The sequence below is a fragment of the Mesoplodon mirus genome (genome assembly GCF_964341445.2).
Source record: "Mesoplodon mirus genome assembly, chromosome: 8".
Taxonomy (NCBI): Eukaryota; Metazoa; Chordata; class Mammalia; order Artiodactyla; family Ziphiidae; genus Mesoplodon; species Mesoplodon mirus.
In genome coordinates, this window is record NC_138984.1 from 22758995 (window position 1) to 22782728 (window position 23734).

The 23734-nt window shown below is 36.3% G+C and overlaps 1 protein-coding gene across 2 annotated transcripts in view; it reads left to right on the forward strand.

Moving 5' to 3' along the window:
• ABCA12 (ATP binding cassette subfamily A member 12) overlaps positions 1 to 23734 on the forward strand; it is a gene marked incomplete at its 5' end in the record, with an annotated part of 180642 nt that overhangs the window by 154512 nt on the left and 2396 nt on the right. For both annotated transcript variants that reach the window (XM_082630169.1, XM_082630170.1), the window contains 12 exons: positions 3506 to 3560; positions 4130 to 4307; positions 5757 to 5872; positions 6884 to 7043; positions 8302 to 8555; positions 10590 to 10794; positions 12135 to 12244; positions 12541 to 12682; positions 13597 to 13731; positions 15677 to 15780; positions 17357 to 17449; positions 22108 to 22213. In XM_082630169.1, coding sequence (XP_082486295.1) covers positions 3506 to 3560; positions 4130 to 4307; positions 5757 to 5872; positions 6884 to 7043; positions 8302 to 8555; positions 10590 to 10794; positions 12135 to 12244; positions 12541 to 12682; positions 13597 to 13731; positions 15677 to 15780; positions 17357 to 17449; positions 22108 to 22213 — 1658 coding nt within the window. The remainder of the gene's footprint in view (positions 1 to 3505; positions 3561 to 4129; positions 4308 to 5756; positions 5873 to 6883; positions 7044 to 8301; positions 8556 to 10589; positions 10795 to 12134; positions 12245 to 12540; positions 12683 to 13596; positions 13732 to 15676; positions 15781 to 17356; positions 17450 to 22107; positions 22214 to 23734) is intronic.

Sequence of the window (23734 nt, forward strand, 5' to 3'; positions counted from 1 at the left end):
GTGATTGTAGAAGTAAACTGTAGAGTCACATACTTATTCTAGGAACAGAATCTTTCAGAGTCTTCGTTTAAGAGAAAACAATATTTTTCCCCAACTGCTTTCGCATTTTCGTAGCAGCAGGAACCCTGAAGAAAATAACAAGATTGATAGATAGTCCTTAGACCTAGAGCATCAATAAAGTGTGGAGTCAAAAGTGGTAAATTAAGTTAAATGATGACTAAAGCCAGGTGGGTCTGGTGTAACCTGGTTTGAAACACTACTGAACACTTGACTTTCAGTAGGATGTCTTATTGAGAGCAAAGGACATTTGTTGCCATGACGGATAATGAAAGTATAAGAACCATAGAAATGACTAGGGGGAAATGTTGCAAAGGTATGTAGGTAAGAAAAAGAGACAATGACACTTTTGAAGGATCAGCTTTTGAAACCTATATTCAGGTTTCATTTATCATTAGTGTTCTTTACCAAGATGAAAGCAGTCTGAATCACTCTGGATCCCAGCAGGCTTGTTGTGGCCCCTACAACTGTATTTTTAAGTTATATAGTCTAAAGAATTAAGAATTCTGGAACATAAGCTTCATATTGACCCAAAAAGGAAATGTTTTTAATTTAAAAATAAGGCTTAGCTTGAGTTATATAGAGATTAGTAGTAGTGTGTCTTCTATTTTTTATTAACTTTTCTCATATAGGCTTATGAAAGTGGTAGCTTTCCACCTTCTCTGGAAGGAGTTTGTTTTCTTTCAGAAAAGAAATCCATGTCACCTTAAAATGCTTTTATTGTTTTGTAATGCATGTATGGGATCTGCCATGATAATGTCTTTAAAAATCAGCTCAAATATTCTCCTGCCACCTCCCCCTACTACACTAGCTGTTTTAAGGCACCTTTGTTGGATTCTACATGAATTGAGATTTTGTTTTAACTGTAAAATTGATTCTCTTTGAATTTTAACATGCTAATAAAAATCTTTTAATTAGCTTTCCTTTGCAATGTCATTATCTGTTATATTCATGTGGTTCCCTCTAGTGGTTAATTTAACATGAAAGTTCTGTTCTTTCTTCCCCTAGAATACAGATTTACTTGTGTTCACTAACAAATGCTACACAACCAGGCTCTTTTCCAAAAATATTGACACATTGTTCCCTCCACCCTAATGTTTATTCTTATTACATTACTAGCATTGGTCAATGGGAAGTTACTCATTTTAGGTTTACAAATGTAGAAATAACAGAAAATGTGTTCTTTTTAATGTGTATTATATGGGGGAAATAATTGAAATTTTAAGATTTTATTCGAGTCAATAAGCATTCATTGACTAATCACTGTACTTAAGACATTATGCTGGATGCTGTAGAACCCACAGAAAAGATTGTGATATAGATTCCAAACCCTAATATATGTACTTGATGTTTCCGCTAAAGATCTGTAAAAAAAAAATTGGTTTAGCAGCATTTTTCATATTGGAGTAAATGTATTTGTAAAGATTCCTCTGGTGAAATAGAGTATTTCTTGATTCTGAAATACAGATCAGGACTAAGAGAAATGTTTTCCCCTTGCCTATGTTATAATCCAGCAACAAGGTTTAAGTAGGGCCCAAAGAAAATTGAATCTCAGTAAAAAGAGAGCCCGTTAATTTACACAAAAGATAAGAGAAGCGCATTCCCTCAATGATGTGATTAAAATTATAGGTCAAATTGATTATTGTTGCTGGTAGTTTCTTTGTTTTGACTTAACTATATATTATATTTTTTCTTCAATATATACCAATTGCAGATTTCAACCTCAAAATACGTCACACTCTACTTAATAAAAATTATAAATTTAAGTTAATGGAAATAATATAACTTTAGAATAATCTATAATATTTGGGTGCTATCAAAGGGCCTTAATATCCTAATATAATGAACGTATACTATGTGAGCTGTAGTGAGAAAGTTCTTGTTCAGCTTATGACTTTATAGGAAAAAGTACTTAAGGGATATCCTCATTCCTACCCTTACTGTTCTTTTCCAAAGTTACTCAGACAGTATAGGCTTTGCCTTCACACCGTGGCCCTTTGCGAAACTTGTCAGCCCATTTTGACTCTGGCTAACCAGCGTCCTGTAAGGAAAGGGAGGAAAGAACCTTGCTTACACTTATACTCAGAAAGTATAACCAACCCTTGGAGATACAAATAATTTAAGACTGCATTGGAATTAAGTGACTACTTTTCTGGAGCCAACTAGTTTCTCTGAATCGTTTTGGATCTTTATGTCTCAGTGAAAATCCCTCCAGAGTGGCTGAAGCTCCCAAGCTCCACTCTTGGTAGAGTTCTAGAACAATAGGCACCTCAGAAGCAGTAAAGGAGGAGAAGGGATCCTCTCAGGCTACAGTATTTCCCTACGACAGCCAATAGCACACGGAAGAGGGATGGGGGTGGGAAATGTCTGTTCTTTAGGAGATCCTCATATGATTGGTCTCCCTTTGAGGTGCTTCTTTAAATGTCATGCATTTCTAAAGTGCTACTGAATACAAACATCCATATTACCAGATGGAGAGAAGAAACTGGAAAACAATGACTTAAATGTAGTAGAGGGGAAACATGCTATATAAGAAGTGTAAATTCTTGCCCCTTCCCACAAAATTCCATGCACAGTGTGAAAAACTGTTTCGGGCTTTGTGTGTGTGTGTGTAAGTACCATCAATTGTATGGCATTGATGAGATTGGCAGGGGGTGGGGGCATCATTTTCCTTTAAAAGAATATCCCCAAAGTAAAATTCTTTAAGTGGGAAGCAGCCACACAGCACAAGGAGATCAGCTCGGTGCTTTGTGACCACCTAGAGGAGTAGGATAGGGAGGGTGGGAGGCAGACGCAAGAGAGAGGAGATATGGAGATGTATGTATATGTATAGCTGACTCACTTTGTTATACAGCAGAAACTAACACACCATTGTAAAGCAATTATACTCCAATAAAGATGGTAAAAAATAAATAAATAAATAAAAATTGTTACTTCTTTTTAAAAATTTTTTTTTTAAATAAATTTATTTATTTATTTTTGGCTGTGTTGGGTCTTTGTTTCTGTGCGAGGGCTTTCTCTAGTTGCGGCGAGCAGGGGCCACTCTTCATCGTGGTGTGCGGGCCTCTCACTGCCGCGGCCTGTCTTGTTGCGGAGGACAGGCTACAGACGTGCAGGCTCAGTAGTTGTGGCTCACAGGCGTAGTTGCTCTGTGGCATGTGGGATCTTCCCATACCAGCCCCCTAAAATTTTTATTGGAGTATAGTTGATTTTGTTGTGTTAGTTTCAGTGGTACAGCACAGTGAATCAGTTATACATATAACCGCTCTCTCATTTTTTTTTTAGATTCTTTTCCCATATAGGCCATTACAGAGTATTGAGTAGAGTTCCCTGTGCTGTACAGCAGGTTCTTATTAGTTGTCTATTTTATATATAGTAGTGTGCATAAAAAGTGGTATTCCCAATTAACTGAATACCTACTAATGAAAAGAACCATCTCTTCTTTAAGGTATCATCCTGTATAGCCATCCTTATCCAGGAGTGCCAGACCAAGAACAAGCCACGTAAGCAGACATATATGGCATGACTCTTTTCTCCTTGGCTTATTGAGCCTTTGTATAAAGTGCTATAATTGGAAATCACAGTTGTTTCTGAATGAATGTCAATCTAGAAGAGCTGGTACTATAAGTCACTCACTGGGATAAAAGGAGGTTTCTGAAAGTGTGTAGAGTGAGGTTGCCAAGTAGAGCTTGTTGACTGTAGATTCACAGAATCTCCTGCTTTTGTAAGTCAAGTGCATAAGTGTTTCATCATTTCAACTTCCCTGCATAGCATTTAAGTACGATTTCTATGCTCAAGAACTATATCTCTTGCATACACCCTGTAACCCTTGTTGATTGAGGTTTTTCCATCAAATATCCCTAGTCAATTCAGATGCACTCAAGCTACATTTATCCCAGGGTCACAGCCAAGTCATGTAGAAGATATTATCTGGCTGCCTTGCAAGAAGACTTATTTGTGTCACAGCCAACTCTTGCACTGTTTTGTTGATGGCTTTAGCCATGAATCTTTCTGAAATGAAAAGAATTCCCAAAACTTATGTGTGCTCTCCTCTCCCTATTGCTCAATGTAGAATGAGCAGCTTAATCGATATTTTAGTGGCACTCTCCATCCTGCTGGGCTACTCTGTCACCACTGCCAGCTTTGTCACCTATGTTGTACGGGAGCATCAGACCAAAGCCAAGCAGCTGCAGCACATTTCAGGCATTGGTGTCACATGCTACTGGGTAACAAACTTCATTTATGACATGGTGAGTAACTTGTGTCTTTGCAAGAAAGACAGGACCAATTTGGGTAGAAGACAGTTTTATATTTGAGATTTATTTGCCCTGGTTTGTTCATATTGTTACCACAAAGACAATAAATTAAGAAAAAAATTGCATCAGGCTTATATTCATCCAGTGGTTGGAAGAAAGAGAAATCCACCTGCCTTGCCCTTACCTCTGTGGTCTGAGGACCTTCTATATCAGATTCCCCAGGACATTTGTTAGAATCCAGATTGCTGGTCCTCACTCCAGACTTAAGAGGTCCATATCTTGGGAGTGGAGCATGGAGAATATGCATTTTTAACAACCACTCCCCCAAGTTATTTAAAGCACATCGAAGTTTGAGAACCACTACTGTGGAGAAATGGAAGCTTAGGAGTGGAATAGCCTTGCCCAGTGGTACCACATAAGCAAGCTTATAAAAATTTAATCAACTAATAGTGAAAAATTCGAAGTAGTAGCCTCTGCTGAATAACACATTAGAGATTAGTAGGGAAAATAAAGGGTGAATTTAATTGATAGCTCTCTTATTTGCCTAAAATGGTCCCAAATTCAGATGGTTTTTCTTGACGCCAAACGTGTCAGTATGGCCAAAAGCTCAGGATGGGCATGTGTTTGCCGGGTGATTATGGTGAAATTGTCATCGGCTTGCAGGGTTGGAGAGTAATTAACTGCCTATCCGTTTGGTTAATGCTGTATCCAGTGAGGTCTGAAATGCGATTGTTGTAGAAGTCAAATGTAAAAAAAAATGGTAATGATTCCTCTGGACTTAATAGGAGCTTTAATATGTCAAGAAGCTTAAACTACACACTTCTGTGAAGGGCTACTTACGACTTAGATTCTGGTTCTCATTCCAATTTTAGGAGATTTTTCTCCCTAATTAAATTCCCATCTCTTTCATTGTGTACATCTTGCTGCAAACCCTCAGCATTTACTATTTCTGCTTGCCGATGAAACACTGAATTCTTTGTTCATATCCTTGTGATTCCAAGAATGTGTGGTACCCACTGCCCTGCTGTTTTGCACAGAGTGGCTCACACTGATAACCAAGCCTTAGAAATCAACCATCTGAGAGAGTTCCAGCATTCAAAATGAAATCAATACTTTGAGGGCTGAATCAAATACAAAGATACCTGGCTGTCTTATCTTTCTCACTAAATAATCCCAAGTCTCAAAGCCTGGAGGGAGGAGCACCAGGGACTCTGAGTATCTCTATAAAGATGGAGACTGGCTTGACCTCATATTGCAGGAGACAAATTCTAGAGTGAAATCAATGTAAAATGAACTGAATGTTACAAGCAACAAGAACATAGATAAAACTTCATTTCTTCAAGTGTTTCTAGTTCAGTTTGTTACAGTTTTAAACTAGATGGGCTATTGATTTTTTTAAAAATATTTGCCATGTATTAAACATAGTTTTACATATTCCCATAGGCCTTCTATTTGGTGCCTGTAGCATTTTCAATTGGTGTCATTGCAATTTTCAAGTTACCTGCCTTCTACAGTGGAAACAACCTAAGCGCTGTATCTCTCCTACTTCTGTTGTTTGGGTAAGCAGTGAAAGAATTAACAGAATTAAATGATCCTAGATACAAACAGGACCTAAATCTCATTAGCTAATTTACAATTGTCTTGGGGTTTCATTAGCCATGAGTAATGATTAACAATACATTACACCTGCTAATCCATAGTTTGTAAAGTGTAATACTTGTGAAAATTAATGTTGTTGTTGTTAATAGAATACCTATCATTAATGAGCACTTACTGGGTGCTGTCACACTTAACAATTTACATATGTAATTTAATTTACGTAAAAATGGAGGCCTTAGAATCATCAGAAAAATGTGTATACGTGTATGAATTTATGTATTAACAAGTTGTGAGTATATATAAATATATAAGGCATTAAAAAGTAAATATATTCATGTATATTTATTTTTATTTTTATCGATGCCTAAGAACACACATAATATTGTTTCTGAATTAGGGTAATTAATACAGGTAATACAGTTTGATATAACTAATACTTATCGTAGCAGTTCTTTCTGCCCTGAATGAATGGGTAGTAACCATTTAGTTAGCAATTGAAGCTGATGAAGGATCTCTCTGTCTCTAGTTCTACTTCATTACCCCAAAGGTTGCTCAAGTATTTGCTCAAAACAGGACATGCAGCTTCTAAGCATACTCTCTCTGCTTAGCTAGCCGACAATGTTGTTTTTTTCTCAACTTTAAATTATAAGATATATCTATTAAACTCACATTTCTGAGCCAAAAAAAATGTCTTGCCTGGGTGGGGTAACACCATCTCTAGGAAAAATGAATTTGTAATTGTAATGACTACTCAAGATTCCTTAAAAGACCTTTACTGTCATTTAAAAAGTGTGCTTCACTTTTTTTTTTTTTGGCTGTTGTTAAAAAGAGGGATAAAAGAGAGATCTAACTACAAGGCTTGACAACTGATCTCTAATGTTTATTTTCACTTTGGAACACTATCGAAGTTATTTATTTAGTAAAAGAATAATTACAGCATGACTTTAATTCTTAGTGTTATTAACATAAAGGTATGCCACATTTTCTTGGATGTACTTGCTGGCTGGGCTCTTCCATGAAACAGGAGTGGCTTTCATCACTTATGTCTGCATCAACCTTTTTCTTGGCATCAATTCCATCGTTTCCCTGTCGGTGGTGTACTTCCTTTCCAAGGAAAAGCCTAATGATACGGTAAGGTCCTTTATTAGTCTGCTAAACTTCAGTTATTGGATCAAATGCTTCAACATGTTCCAAGGTGGAAAGATTTTCTGTATTTTGCATTCTCCAAATAGAATAGGGGAATTTCATTTGATTCTATTCAATATAGTAGAGGGAAAACTATGATGTTTTAAAATTCTTTTTATGTTCCATCTAGGTTAATGTCTATGATTATATTTATGCAGTGTCAAAACTATTGACATTTGATGGGGCTTGAGTAGGTAAAGGGAGATACATTCAGTCAGATACCTTGTATGGCACTACAAAAGTCATGCAACCAATCGGTCAGCTAAACTTTTTACTCATTTAACAAATTGTTATGGTATGGTAGGGACAAGGACAATGGCTTAGTTATATGACTATGGGTTAAGATTCATTTGAACATCCATAGAGGAAAAAACCTGATTCATTCCCTTTCAGTCATGTATTGGAGTCTACTTCATTGCAAGCATCACTTTCCATTCAGAGCTAACAGTCATGACTGGTGACAAGGGAAGCCCTACCAGTGCTGGGCAATTGAATGGAAAAGAATAGAAAGAAAATGAAGTGAGGAATAGACAAGCACACTCAGTGCTGGACAACTGAATGGAAAAGAATAGAAAGAAAATGAAGTGAAGAATAGAGAAGCACACTCCAGGAGGAAGAAGAAAATTCATGAGGTGCAAGTGGTTGGTCCCAAGTGTGAATAACATGAAAATGAGCCATTTGCTCCTCGTTGAGATAGGTTGTCTCTCCTTCCATATATTTTACCATTTTACTCCCTCTTCTAGTAGGAATTACCTTAGGTTCTGAAACTTTACTGTACTAAATCCCTCCTTTACTCAGGCACCTACCCATAGATACTCTATCAGACCCTAGCACCCTGGCTGTTACTGCATTCCTAGGACCTAAAGCAGGTATAGAAGTGATTCTGCCCCCAGGGTTTGGCCTGACACCTTAGACCATCTCAAATATATATATATATGTATATATATATATATATATATATATATATATATATATATATATATATATATATATATATATAATCCTTTTGGGCTTGTATTTTAGTAATAAATCTCCACCATTTGGTTATAGTAAATGTTTATATGTAAATTCAGTATGCATGTGAAATAATTGCCAATCTAGATAAGCTTCTCAGGTTTCAATATTTATCTACATCTAGTTTCAATTTTTTGTCAATTTGTTGGAAGGCTAACACTGAGCTTTATTTTTATTTGTTTTATTTCAGACTTTAGAACTTATTTCTGAAACCCTCAAGCGCATTTTCCTGATTTTCCCGCAGTTCTGTTTTGGCTATGGTTTGATTGAACTTTCTCAACAACAGTCGGTCCTAGACTTCTTAAAAGCATATGGAGTGGAGTATCCAAATGAAACCTTTGAGATGGATAAACTAGGTGCAATGTTTGTGGCTTTGGTTTCTCAAGGAACCATGTTCTTTTTCTTGCGACTTTTAATCAATGAGTGGCTAATAAATAAACTCAGGTAAATACAATGAAAACAGTGTTTGACATCCATGACAAAACTCAATTCAAAATATTCAGAGAGGGGTCAGTAGTCTAAGCTTTTCAATTAGTAATATGGAAATGTTTTGCTCAAAAAACTTTTAAAAATTGTAGCATAATTCACAATCTATTTAATTCAGTAAATAGTTAGCAAACCTTACTGTGGCTGTGCAAGTATTGTAAAGTGAGGGAGTAAAATTAAATAAGCACAATTGTTAGCCTCCAAGAGATCAAGATTCAGTGGTAGAGAGAAAATATGTACATAAACAAAAGATGTAGTCTTTGAGTTGTGTTTGGAAAGATAGAAAGTAGAAGTGGGGAAAGAGAATTGAGTATGTAGAATATTAGCAATGGATTTGGGAAAAGAAGACTGAGTAAAGTGAGAAGAAAATCATAAATAAAAATACACATACCATTGACCCAACAATTCTACTTCTAGGAATTTTTCCAATAGATGTGCTAACACATATGCAGAATTATGTATGTATAAAGTTATTCATCATAGCAAAAGAATTCCTAATAGCAAAAGAATGAAAACAACCTAAATGTCCTTCATTTGGGAGCTGGTTAAATGAATTATATGTATAATTTATCAATGAAACACTATGCAGCCATTAGAAAGAATGATGCAGTTCCCTATGTAATGTTTGGGATTACTTCTAATATTTATTAAGTGAGAAATGCAAGTTCAGAACTATAAATGAAGTATACTACAATTTGAGTTTTAAAAAAGGAATATATATTACTTATGCATACATATGCATAGATTATTTCTAATTATGAGTGCCTCTGTTAAAAAAAACTGTATATGGTTAAAGGAGACTTACTTTTCACTAAATATTCTTCAGTACCATTTTAATTTTAATACATGAAGTGCATGTATCACCTATTGAAAAATAAGATTTAAGTTAATAATAGTGAAAGGAAAGACAAGAGCAAAGATAGAAAAATCTTGAGGCATATTTGAGAAATGAATAATACAATTTGACTAGAGCATAGACTAAATGTAATGAAAGAGTAGGAGCTAAAGCATGGGGTTGGAAAATTATGGAGTCTACTGATTGGTTAAAAAGCTATAGCTTGGACTTTATTCAAGAAACAAATAGTAGCACATTAAAGGTTTTTGAACAGACACCAACAGGATCAAATGGTGCTTTAGGAGCTGTGATTTTTGTGGAGACAATGCATACTGTAAGGGAAGAGTCAGAGATGCTGGACCAGTTTGAGGTTCTTGGATAAATCTGTGTGAAAAAAAAAATGAAACCCTGTGATGGTAATAGAAAAAGACAGAAAATGATAGATGACTGTCTGTTATAAGGCATTTCCAGTGCTAAGAGTCTGACTGCGTGAGTGGATTTTGGAATGGGGATGTTTTCAAAGAAAGCATCACAATTGGAATCTCTGGGGATATCATTAAAAGAAACAGGGGACATTGGGAGGAAGACCTGAATTGATTTGTTGGTTTGGTTTGCTTTGGTATTCATTAGGCAAGATACTGAAGTGGGTTTGATATTTCGTGAGTTTTCAGGACTGATAACCTTAATATATTGACTAGATCCTAGGTAAGACATTCACAGTAAAAAGACTGTAGACTAACATTCATATTGTGATGACAAAAGAAGAAATAGAGAGGATTTTAAAAAGGTGATCATTGATCATGGGCTTGTAAAGTGTTGTCTTACTAATGACTCTAGTCTCTCTGTTAGGCAGTAACTTTCAAACCCAAACTAATTTCCTTGTTACTGAAATTAAGATTCTCACTTTTAATAGTGGATCTGTAAGCATTTAAGTCATGGAAAGCAAAAGCTGTTTCCCAAATATTATAACAAATATTGTAAAGAGCATCCATACTAATTTTTAAGTTATTTGAGTACCATAATGCATAAAAAAATTTAAAAGAAACCTAGTATGTGATAGCACACTTTTAATGAAGTGAAAACTTATTAAAATATGTCAAAACTGAGTGGTACCATTTCAGAGTCATTGATGTAGAATCATTGGGCCCATTTTTTAGAGTCTTCTTCAAAAAATTTCATTCTTCACCTGTTATTGAGACAATAGTTGAAGATGAAGATGTGTGGGCTGAGAGGTTTAGAGTTGAGAATGGTGCAAATGAATATGACCTGGTCCAACTCCATCGTCTTACAAAGACCTACCACCTTATCCACAAAAAGATTATAGCTGTAAACAACATCAGCATTGGGATACCTGCTGGGGAGGTAAGGAACAGTGTTTTGTTTCTAGCTATCCTTTGTATTGACATGGTAAGTGACAAAAATCTTTAACTTTCCTTAATTTTTGTCTAGAAATATGAAAGTCAACCTCTGAATATTTTGACAGATTCTATATATGTAATTTACATGTGTCTATGTGTTACTTACCCTGTAAGTCTTCGTTTTGGCAGGGAGGACTCACTACACACCAAGTCCTGAGCCCCCTCCCAAGTTACTACCCTCCCTGAGTGGACTTTCAGTCAAGAAGTCTATGCTGGGTGCTCTTTTCAACTCTTAGTTTCCAGGCCTCTTCAAAAAACAGCATAGGGGGGCCTCCCTGGTGGCGCAGTGGTTGAGAGTCCGCCTGCCGATGCAGGGGATACGGGTTCGTGCCCCGGTCTGGGAGGATCCCATATGCTGCGTAGCGGCTGGGCCCGTGAGCCACGGCCGCTGGGCCTGCGCATCCGGAGCCTGTGCTCCGCAACGGGAGAGGCCACAACAGTGAGAGGCCCGCATACCGCAAAAGGAAAAAAAAAAAAAAAAAACAGCATAGGGCTTCCCTGGTGGTGCAGTGGTTGAGAGTGCGCCTGCCGATGCAGGGGACACGGGTTCGTGCCCTGGTCCGGGAGGATCCCACATGCCGCGGAGTGGCTGGGCCCATGAGCCATGGCCGCTGAGCCTGTGCGTCCGGAGCCTGTGCTCTGCAACGGGAGAGGCCACAGCAGTGAGAGCCCGTGTACCGCAAAAAAAAAAAAAAAAAAAAAAAACAGCATAAAGAAATCAGTTGTCAGAAGTGAGGTACTAGAACTGCATTCATATTCATATTCTTGCTGTTTCACAGAAGCAACAGTAAGACAGCTTTGAAAGGAGGAGAAGAATGTGGACATTTCCCTTTTTGCCGAGCCTGACTGCAAACTAAATGCATCAGGTTTATTCTACCACATAAAGAGATTATCGCTTCAGTAGCTTATTCAGTAAAGTTGTGATTCTGTGTGAATAATTTGAAATCTATAAATATAATTACTTTGTCAGGTTAGCATATCTGACTTGGGTATCCTATCATGTCACACAGTGGTGTGCTATAATATAATATGTAAAATAAGTCCTATGTATATGTAAAATGTTCAGATGATTAAAGGAAAAAAGATACTTAAGTACCTAATTGTTTTAAAAGAGAAAGTTTTATCCAGTGCCAACAAAGCACTGCAATATCCATGAGTAATTCGAGTGATTTATTTTTCTTGGTAATTTATTTCACCCAAGGAGAAGGAGAAAAGAGATATAATAGTACCATGTCTTTGTTTTGAATTAAAGTTTACATCTTTTTTTTTTCTCCCTCAAACCAGTGCTTTGGCCTTCTTGGGGTGAATGGAGCAGGAAAGACCACCATCTTCAAGATGCTGACTGGAGACATAATTCCTACAGGTGGAAACATTCTGATCAGAAATAAGATTGGGTATGAAAACAAATGCTTCAAATTACTGAACACAACATAATTAAATGAGAAAAATAATTAAAATGAACTCCTTATGTTATTTTGTGGTTATATTATTAAATCCTTAGAGGAAAAACAGCTACTCGAGTGGAAATTTTTAAACCTTTAAGTATGACTATGATGGTGGGATTGTTTTTACCTCTTTTTTCCCGACTCACCAATCACCATGACCCAATAGAGCTACCTTCCCAACATCTGAGGACTAAAAGGGGAACATCTTCTGAAAGTCATTTGTGTTTTTGATTCTTTCAATTCAGGTCTCTGGCTCACGTTGACTCTGACAGCTCATTAATTGGCTACTGTCCTCAGGAAGATGCTTTGGATGACCTGGTAACCGTGGAAGAACATTTGTATTTCTATGCTAGAATACATGGAATTCCAGAAAAAGATATTAAAGAAGTGAGTATAAGTGTGAAAAACTAGTTCATTTGAAAACCATTATTATTTCTGCTTCCCACACACCCACCCTCGAGACCAAGTTGACATCTGGAAAATTATGACATTTCTCTCCTGACAGTGATAATTGAGGCAGTATTAGCGTGATTGTGTATATCATAAATGAACCTATGAACTCGACTTTAGAAACATCTTGGCCCATGTTTGTTCAGTTGTCTTTTAAAAACTATCAAATAAAGAATGACATTTGCCTTAGACTCTGGGTTGAGCCATGTTTGGTGATGCCTGTATATCGTTTAGTGTTCAGATAAGTACTGAAATATGGAATTACCTACAAAATGCCCAAGTAAAATAGAATAGCTTCCAATTTGATTTTTTATATTTTTTTTTATTTTTTATTTTTTTGGCTGCATTGAGTCTTCTTTGCTGGGTGCAGGCTTTCTCTAGTTGTGGTGAGCAGGGGCTATTCTTCGTTGCGGTGCACAGGCTTCTCATTGCGGTGGCTTCTCTTGTTGTGGAGCATGGGCTCTAGGCGCGCGGGCTTCAGTAGTTGCAGCACCTGGGATCAGTAGTTGTGGTGCGTGGGCCCTAGAGTGCAGGCTCAGTAGTTGTGGCGCACAGGCTTAGTTGCTCCGTGTTATGTGGGATCTTCCCAGACCAGGGCTCGAACCCGTGTCCCCTACATTGGCAGGAGGATTCTTAACCACTGTGCCACCAGGGAAGTTCCTGAACTATTAATGTTTAAGTGGACCTTTGAAAATAAACTAAAATTTATGTTGAATTTAAATGTTTTAATTTTTTCGGGAATGTATTTCTTCATTATAAAACTTTCTTTTCACAAGTAGCTCTTTTCCCGTTTAATGCTTTAAGGGTTTTGGCAAGAGAAAATCAACTTAAGTCCTCTTTTCCACCCACAGACTGTTCATAAACTCCTTAGGAGGCTTCACCTGCTGCCCTACAAGGACAAAACTACCTCTATGTGTAGTTACGGCACAAAAAGAAAATTATCCACTGCACTGGCCTTGATAGGGAAACCTTCCATACTGTTGCTGGTAAGAGAATCATTGTGAAAAAGGCTGCTACCTAATTAGAACCACATATCCAATAGTGTGTGTAACAGTTCATTATCATTATTGCAATAAACATTTACTGAGGTCTCACTATATGCTAGTTATTTTGTAAAACACTTTACATATATTGTCTCACTAAGGGAATTCATATCAGATAATTTGTTGCCACAAAAATATGCCCTCAAAAATGTTTTTGTCTGAAGCTATGGCTCAGTCGGTTTCAGAGGAAACATGAGAATAGGAAGTAGCTGAAATAAAGTCAGGATATCTAAATGAGTAAGTAAAATTATGACAGAATTTGATTCCCAGTTATTGAAGAAATCAGTTCTATTAGTAACTGATCAGGTGAACTAACACATTTTCCAACTTCTACCAAAAAGGAAATACACATTTGAGGACAACATGCTGTGCTAGAATGTTATTTCCTTGTTGCTTAAAAATATGAGTTACCTAGCTTGAGATGCAATCTTGACAATATGCCATTCTACTTTATCTGAATTTTTTGGAGGCAAGAAATATATGTCACGTTTATATTTTGATTAAGAGCTGAAAAATTAAATTGATCACCTGGAAATATAAATTACACTAGGAGTGACATAGCATTCTGCTCCCCAGGCCAAACACTGTGAAAAGTGTTTATTTCAGAGAAATAAGCTTGCCCTTATTTTGGAAGATCCCCTTCATTCAGGGACTTCCAAACTCCAAAAGAGGCTTAACTATACGCAATAAAATCACCAGTTATAAATCATCACCTTATTCCAGAGATTAAGTAATATAGAGGATCAAATCATTTAAACTGCCCAGATAGTGTAATGCACAACCCATCTCTCTATAATACCGGAAGCTTATAATGCATTACATCCCTGCCAATCGATGCTCATAATGGAGTTCTATTGTATAAGTGTCCCTTAAATTGAAGAGAACAATCCTTAGGCACCCCTGTGAGATAATAGATGTAAAGTACCTTAAAATCTTGTTAAAAGCTCTATGCAAATATTATGTATTAATGAGCTGAACTAAAGTCAGGCTATGAGAGAAAGATACTGTATTTTCTCTTATATATATTTACTGTAATGCCATTGTCTTAAAAAATAGGAACAGTGACAATATAACCTTTACCGTTTCCCCAAATTAACACTCATTTCTTTCTTTAAATTTAAATTTAACCCCTTACTATAAAAATAAACCTCTGATGATCCTATGTATATACTTTCCATTTCAGACATATGTTTTTAATTTTTACCTAATCTTGACCTATAATTTGGTTTTTTAATCATCTGTCAGGATTTATTATTGCTTATTTAGGTTTTCCATTGCTGCATTTCTAATTTTATGTCTGAATAATTTTTCTAAACATCATTTACTTTAAAATGTAATTTATATCTTTCTATTTGGCAATTTCTGCAAATCTTACTTTTATTTCCCCAAGGAGTATTATATTTCAATTAATAACATAAAACTGAAAGTACACCTCAATCATATTAACAAAAACAAATCAAATTGAATTCTCTGTGCTACACATAACATATTATCTATCACTCACAGCCACAATTCTGCCATCAGGAGCAAGGTAGCAGTCTTGCTGATGTAGCTTCAAATATATATGTGACAATATAGTATTAAATGTAAAAATTCTTGCTTTGCCAGTAATTGAAGAAGAATATTTTCCAAAGAAATATGAGAGACAAGTGTAAAGTAAGAGTACAACTTCACTGAGACACTTTTTTAAATAGATTGACAATTTTAAATGATTAATTTTGAGCTTTTTGACAGCAGCAGAAAGAAGCCTATTAAGTATAAAACAAGTTAGTCACATGACCTGGAAAAGTGATTTCTGTCCTAGGCAAGTGAGATGCAATGATTCATGTAAAGAACCTCATCAAAATTTAATTAATTTGATAAATTCTTCTTGTAACTTTCTGTTAAGGATGAGCCAAGCTCTGGGATGGATCCTAAATCAAAACGGCACCTCTGGAAGATCATTTCAGAAGAAGTACAGAATAAATGTGCCGTCATCCTCACTTCTCACAGGTAAACTGAGAGTCAGATGACACGATGTTAGAATGAGAGAGGGGAAAGGTAATCCCGTGTAATATATACTGATAGTGAATTCTGCAATTGGATTAAAGTATTTTATGTTCATAGTCAAAGGAGCAAGTCCGGAAGGTTTCATGGTGAGACTCCAGCTCCTGTGGTGGGACAGGGCCTAAGAAATCTTTTAAAAAACAAATTTCCCATAACTTGCAGCCCTCTTAATTCAACTATGCCTACCTATTGCCTATCACATAAAATTCAGCATTTTTCAGCTTAGTATGCAAGGCCTTTTATTATCTGGCCTCGTCTAAACTTCTAGTCATTTTTTCCTATGACACCCTCTCCTATCTGTCAATCTGAATGACTCGTGGTACCGCGTACACTCACTGCCCTTTCCTATCACATGCGCTTTTGGCTGTGTCTTCTACTGGAGTTGATCTTTTCACAAAATCTCTCCAGATTCTAATCTTACTAGTCCTTTAAGAACTAGTTCACAAGCCTTCTCCATGAAGTAGACCCTTCCAATCAATTAGGTAAAAAAGCTACTAAAGAATTTTCTCTGTGCCTTTCTTATAAGGTTAGCCTTATACTAAGTTCATCCTTTCATTATAATGATCATATAGTAGAAAAAGAGCTAGGTATGTTTAGAATCAAGAGACTTGTTTATATCCTATATACTAGCCTTCCCTTAGCACAGTATATGTTCTGAAGCCAATCATTTAATTTCCATTAACTTTTTTTTTAACTTTTTATTTTATATTGGAGTATAGCCGATTAACAACATTGTGATAGATTCAGGTGCACAGCAAAGGGACTCAACCATACATATACATGTATCCATTCTCCCCCAAACTCCCCTAATTTCCATTAACTTTTTTTTTTTTTTTGCGGTATGCGGGCCTCTCACTGTTGTGGCCTCTCCCGTTGTGGAGCACAGGCTCCGGACGCACAGGCTCAGTGGCCATGGCCCACGGGCCCAGCTGCTCCGTGGCATGTGGGATCTTCCCGGACCGGGGCATGAAACCGTGTCCCCTGCATCAGCAGGTGGACTCTCAACCACTGCGCCACCAGGGAAGCCCTCCATTAACTTTCGTATTAAGTGGACAGGGTGATACCTAAGATCTCCTCCAGTTATCATCACCCATGAAATTAGAATTATATAATCAAGTACAGGTTAACTAGTTATAAACACAGAAGTATAAAAGCCAACTGAATACGGAGTATAAGGCAAAATGAAAACAGCTTAGTATTATTTTGGAAGCATTTCTTACAAAATGTAGGTCTTGAGTCAAAGTTTGTAAGAGCTTAAAAGAAATACTGTGTTTGATAGAGTGGGCAATCCAGGTGAGAGAGATGGCCTCAAGTTTGAGAAGAAACAGTAATAAACCCTATGTGAAGACATTTAATTTATATGTTAAAAGATATTTTTGTTCTTCAAGGGAAAGAACATTTTAAGGAACTCAAATACTCAAGCAGTATTTCTAAGGTGCCATAATGAAAAAAGTTAAGCTTATGCTCATGAACTTAAACCAATTTTCTGTGCCCGGAATGCTGACATGATTCTGTCTTACAGCATGGAAGAATGTGAAGCTCTCTGTACCAGGTTGGCCATTATGGTGAATGGAAGGTTCCAATGTATTGGATCATTGCAGCATATTAAGAGCAGGTGAGGAACAAATGTATTGTTTAACACGTGGTATAGGGTAATCAAATCTACCAGTGCTATACTCACCTTCAAGGATAATCTCAGCAGCCCATCCTACAATGAATAGTAAAACTGGAATGGAGAACTTAATCATTGATTCACCTTGAAGTTAAATTATAGTACTGAGGATTGAATTTTTTTAAATTAATAACCCCAAAACCTGGAAGGCCTAAAAGCTAATAATAATAATAATAATAATAATAATAATAATAATAATAATAATGTCATTATTATTATTATTATTCCCCAACCAAAATACTCTCAGAAAGCAGTTTCAAGAGTTATCTCAGTGACAAATGACAATGAAAACACGACGATCCAAAACCTATGGGATGCAGCAAAAGCAGTTCTAAGGGGGAAGTTTATAGCTATACAAGCCTACCTCAAGAAACAAGAAAAATCTCAAATAAACAATCTAACCTGACACCTAAAGGAACTAGAGAAAGAAGAACAAACAAAACCCAAAGTTAGCAGAAGGAAAGAAAGAAAGACCAGAGCAGAAATAAATTAAATAGAAACAAAGAAAAGCAATAGAAAAGATCAATAAAACTAAATGCTGGTTCTTTCAGAAGATAAACAAAATCGATAAACCATTAGCCAGACTCATCAACAAAAAGAGGTAGTGGACTCAAATCAATAAAGTTAGAAATGAAAAAGGAGAAGTTACAGCAGACACTTCAGAAATACAAAGCATCCTAAGAGACTACTACAAGCAACTCTATCCAATAAAATGGACAAACGGGAAGAAATGGACAAATTTTTAGAAAGGCATAACCTTCCAAGACTGAACCAGGAAGAAATAGAAAATATGAACAGACCAGCCACAAGTAATGAAATTGAAACTGTGATTAAAACTCTTCCAACAATCGAAAGTCCAGGACCAGATGGCTTCACAGGTGAATTCTATCAAACGTTTAAAGAGCTAACACCCATCCTTCTCAAACTCTTCCAAAAAATTGCAGAGGAAGGAACACTCCCAAACTCATTCTACAAGGCCAGCATCACCCTGATACCAAAACCAGACAAAGATACTACAAAAAAAGAAAATTACAGACCAATATCAATGATGAATATAGATGCAAAAATCCTCAACAAAATACTAGCAAACAGAATCCAACAACACATTAAAAGGATCATACACCATGATCAAGTGGGATTTATCGCAGGGATGCAATGATTCTTCAGTATACACAAATCAATCAATGTGATACACCATATTAACAAATTGAAGGATACAAATCATATGATCATCTCAATAGATGCAGAAAAAGCTTTTGACAAAATTCAACACCCATTTATGATAAAAACTCTCCAGAAAGTGGGCTTAGAGGGAACCTACCTCAACATAATAAAGTCCATATATGGCAAACCCACAGCAAACATTCTCAATGGTGAAAAACCGAAAGCATTTCCTCTAAGATCAGGAACAAGACAAGGATGTCCCCTCTCAAGACAAGGATGTCCACTCTCACCACTGTTATTCAACATAATTTTGGAAGTCCTAGCCATGGCAATCAGAGGAGAAAAAGAAATAAAAGGAATAGAAATTGGAAAAGAAAAAGTAAAACTGTCACTGTTTACAGATGACATGATACTATACATAGAGAATCCTAAAGATGCCACCAGAAAACTACTAGAGCCAATCAATGAATTTGGTAAAGTTGCAGGATACAAAATTAATGCACAGAAATCTCTTGCATTCCAGTACACTAATGATGAAAAATCTGAAAGAAAAATTAAGGAAACACTCCCATTTACCATTGCAACAAAAAGAATAAAATACCTAGGAATAAACCTACCTAGGGAGGCAAAAGACCTGTATGCAGAAAACTATAAGGCACTGATGAAATAAATTAAAGATGATACCAACAGATGGAGAGATATACCATGTTCGTGGATTGGAAGAATCAATATTGTGAAAATAACTATACTACCCAAAGCAATCTGCAGATTCAATGCAATCCCTATCAAATTCCCAATGGCATTTTTTACAGAACTAGAACAAAAAATCTTGAAATTTGTATGGAGACACAAAAGACCCCAAATAGCCAAAGCAGTCTTGAGGGAAAAAGACAGAGCTGGAGGAATCAGACTCCCTGACTTCAGACTATATTACAAAGCTACAGTAATCAAGACAATATGGCACTGGCACAAAAACAGAAACATAGATCAATGGAACAAGATAGAAAGCCCAGAGATAAACCCACGCACCTATGGTCAACTAATCTATGACAAAGGAGGCAAGGATATACAACGGAAAAAAGACAGTCTCTTCAATCAGTGGTGCTGGGAGAACTGGGCAGCTACATGTATAAGAATGAAATTAGAACACTCCCTAACACCATACACAAAAATAAACACAAAATGGATTCGAGACCTAAATGTAAGAGTGGACACTATAAAACTCTTAGAGGAAAACATAGGAAGAACACTCTTTGACATAAATCACAGCAAGATCTTTTTTGATCCACCTCCTAGAGTAATGGAAATAAAAACAAAAGTAAACAAATGGGGCCTAATGAAATTTCAAAGCCTTTTCACAGCAAAGGAAACCATAAACAAAACGAAAAGACAACCCTCAGAATGGGAGAAAATATTTTCAAATGAATCAATGGACAAAGGATTAATCTCCAAAATATATAAACAGCTCAATATTAAAGAAACAACCCCCCAATCCAAAAATGGGCAGAGGACCTAAATAGACATTTCTCCAAAGAAGATATACAGATGGCCAAGAAGCACATGAAAAGCTGCTCAACATCACTAATTATTAGAGCAATGCAAATCAAAACTACAGTGAGGTATCACCTCACACCAGTTAGAATGGGCATCATCAGAAAATCTACAAATAAAAAATGCTGGAGAAGGTGTGGAGAAGAAGGAACTCTCTTGCACTATTGGTGGGAATGTAAATTGGTACAGCCACTATGGAGAACAGTATGGAGGTTCCTTAAAAAACTAAAAATAGAATTACCATATGATCCAGAAATCCTACTACTGGGCATATACCCAGGGAAAACCATAATTCAAAAAGACACATGCACCCCAGTGTTCATTGCAGCACTATTTACAATAGCCAGGTCATGGAAGCAACCTAGATGCCCAACGACAGACGAATGCATAAAGAAGATGTGGTACATATATACAATGGAATATTACTCAGCCATAAAACGGAACAAAATTGAGTGATTTGTTTAGACGTGGATGGATCTAGAGACTGTCATACAGAGTGAAATAAGTCAGAAAGAGAAGAACAAATATCATATATTAACGCATGTATGTGGAACCTAGAAAAATGGTACAGATGAACCAGTTTGCAGGGCAGAAGTTGAGACACAGATGTAGAGAACAAATGTATGGACACCAAGGGGGGAAAACCACATGGGGTGGGGGTGGGGGTGGGGGTGTGCTGAATTGGGCCATTGGGATTGACATGTATACACTGATATGTATAAAATTGATGACTAATAAGAACCTGTTGTATACAAAAATAAATAAAATATAATTCAAAAATTCAAAGAAAAAAAAAAAGTAAATGACAGGACTTCCCTCGTGGTGCAGTGGTTAAGAATTTGCCTGCCAATGCAGGGGACACGGGTTCAAGCCCTAGTCCGGGAAGATCCCACATGCTGCAGAGCAACTAAGCCCGTGCGCCACAACTACTGAGCCTGTGCTCTGGAGCCCGCAAGCCACAAATACTGAAGCCTGCACTCCTAGAGCCCGAGCTCTGCAACAAGGGAAGCCACCGCAATGAGAAGCCCACACAAAAAAAAAAAAAAAAAAAAAGTTATCTTGGTAACAAATTAGACCTTGACAAGTACGTGAAGGCATCGATTTTTATCTAGCACGTTCATTTGCCATTTGAACAGGCTTTCTGCAAGCTATTTAACATTTTTACTGCATTCAAAACCTTTCCATCAAAAATACATTGGGGAGATGTGCATAAATATCATACTATCAAATTAAATTAATATTTTTATGTTTGTCAGAGTGCATATGCATTTATACAGATCCATGTTAATCTTCCAACATCATGACATTACTTTATACCTTTGTCTGTACAACAGCTTGGCTTTCTTATAAGACAATATTAACCAAGATAAGAAAAAAGGATGAAAAAGGCCTTATATGTTGTTCCCAGAGAGTCTGTTGTGACTTGTTTACAAACTCTACTTTTGGTGCAAACTGTTAGCTAGTATACTGATTTATTATTTATTTTTAAAAACCCAGTGATTTTAATCTTTACGATTGACATGAAATCTCCAATAACTTGCCTCTAAAGATTCTCTTTGCTTTAAATTAGAAAGTATGTATCTCCAGGAATTTACATCAATTACCAATTCATGGATGCCAAAGAAAGCCAGGATTTTGTATTTTCTTTCTAATGCAACTTTTGTCCAAAGGATCTGACTTTGTATAGTGGTAGAAATAAATAAAAAGTCATGGCAGTACACTATTTCCAGTTTGCAACATGCCCTGAACTTTTATAGCAAGATGATAGTCTTTATGTAGGAAAAGGGGCTATCATGGTCAGCTTGGGTCCTGTTTCATTATCTAGAATTCCAAAGGAGCTATTTCAGCAAAACATAATTCATACTGTATTTTGCACTTCTTTCTAGATTTGGACGAGGATTTACCGTCAAGGTTCACGTGAAGAATGCCAAAGTGAGCATGGAGCCCCTCACAAGGTTCATGCAACTTCACTTTCCAAAAACATACTTAAAAGTAAGAGATTGACTGGTTTTGATAGTCATAATCTAATATCGTAGTGGATGTTTGTCATTTTCAAGCTGACCATAGCTTTGTTATTCATCAATATATATTTATTAGTTTAAGATTCTTAAGATACTCTGAAGCACACTTAGTATTAACAGATAAAATCTTCAAATTAGTTATATATTTTTGTAGCTACTTAAGAGTAACATAGTCCTTTTACATACCTTTATTTCTTCCTCACAAAGGCTTTATGACCATATCATATTACTTTTCAGGTTGTATGCTTAACTAGATTATTAGTTACATATGTTAGGGAATTGAGGAATGACAGATACGTATGACCAAGGGCATTTCTTCTAAGAAAAAAAAAATTACAAAGTTCCAAAATGTCACAGCTAGAAGAGATCATCTCCTTTGCTTTCCTCACTTGAAAGATAAGCCCACAAAGTTTTGAGCAGAATTGCTTGGAAATCAAGTTCTTAAATCGCACACTACCTGAAACATTGCTCAATTAATTTCATCTTACATATGCATATCAACAGCATGGGCACACACAGATATATACATATAAATCTCACATAGTGCATATTTAAATGCACTTGACAAAAAAATTATCATTGTAACATCTTTGATGTGCAGGTAATTGATATACGATGATTATAGCAACTGATTGTTTTTAAACAGAAGTCAGGTGTGGAATGATGAAAAGAAATTGGAAGACTTGGGCTGAGGTCCAGCTCTGCCTATGTGATTTCCAGCAAAACATTTAAAGTCTCTGAGCCTCGTATTCCTATTTTACAAATACTGTTGATATCTACTTCACAAGACTGGTGTGAGAACTAAATGATAAAATGTCCACAAAGATGCTTCCTAAACTGTCAGGCACCATATTAACGTGAAGTGATTTTGGAGAGCAAAATAGAGTTCATTTTTAAAAACAATTCTTTTATCTCTACAAAATACCTTTGCCTCAACCTCTGATTCTTATCAAAGTCCATTTTCTATCATCTAAATTAAAATCAAATTTAAAAATTAAAGGACACTTTTGTTTTTGTTTTTTTTTGCACAAACCACGTTGGTCATAGTACTTCTTCTTTCAGTGAACTTCTCGGTTGAAATCTGTGTTTATTCACTGAGTGATGAGATTACATTTGCCCTGGTCTGTTCTTCAGGGGACTAGTGCTATACAAGACAAGTGCAGTGATGATAAAAGTTTGATTACTTCCTAAGCAGACCATTCCCTACAAGTATGTGATGGTTTCTAGATCTCTAAAAGGGAAATAACCAAACAACAATTTAGGAGTAAAAATAAGTATCAATAAGATAGCCTGATTGCACTGACAGGTGTGATATAAACACAAATCAGTGAGAGGGGCTAGACAGCGAGCAAAGGAGTGAGAAGAGGGGTTTCCAGTAACGCAGGTCTGGAATACCAAGCTGCAATATACAATCTTGATCTGATCAATATAGGTTACAGGGATTGTTTATGGAGTAAAGAAACCATCCTGACCAAACTAGTGTTTAGGAAAG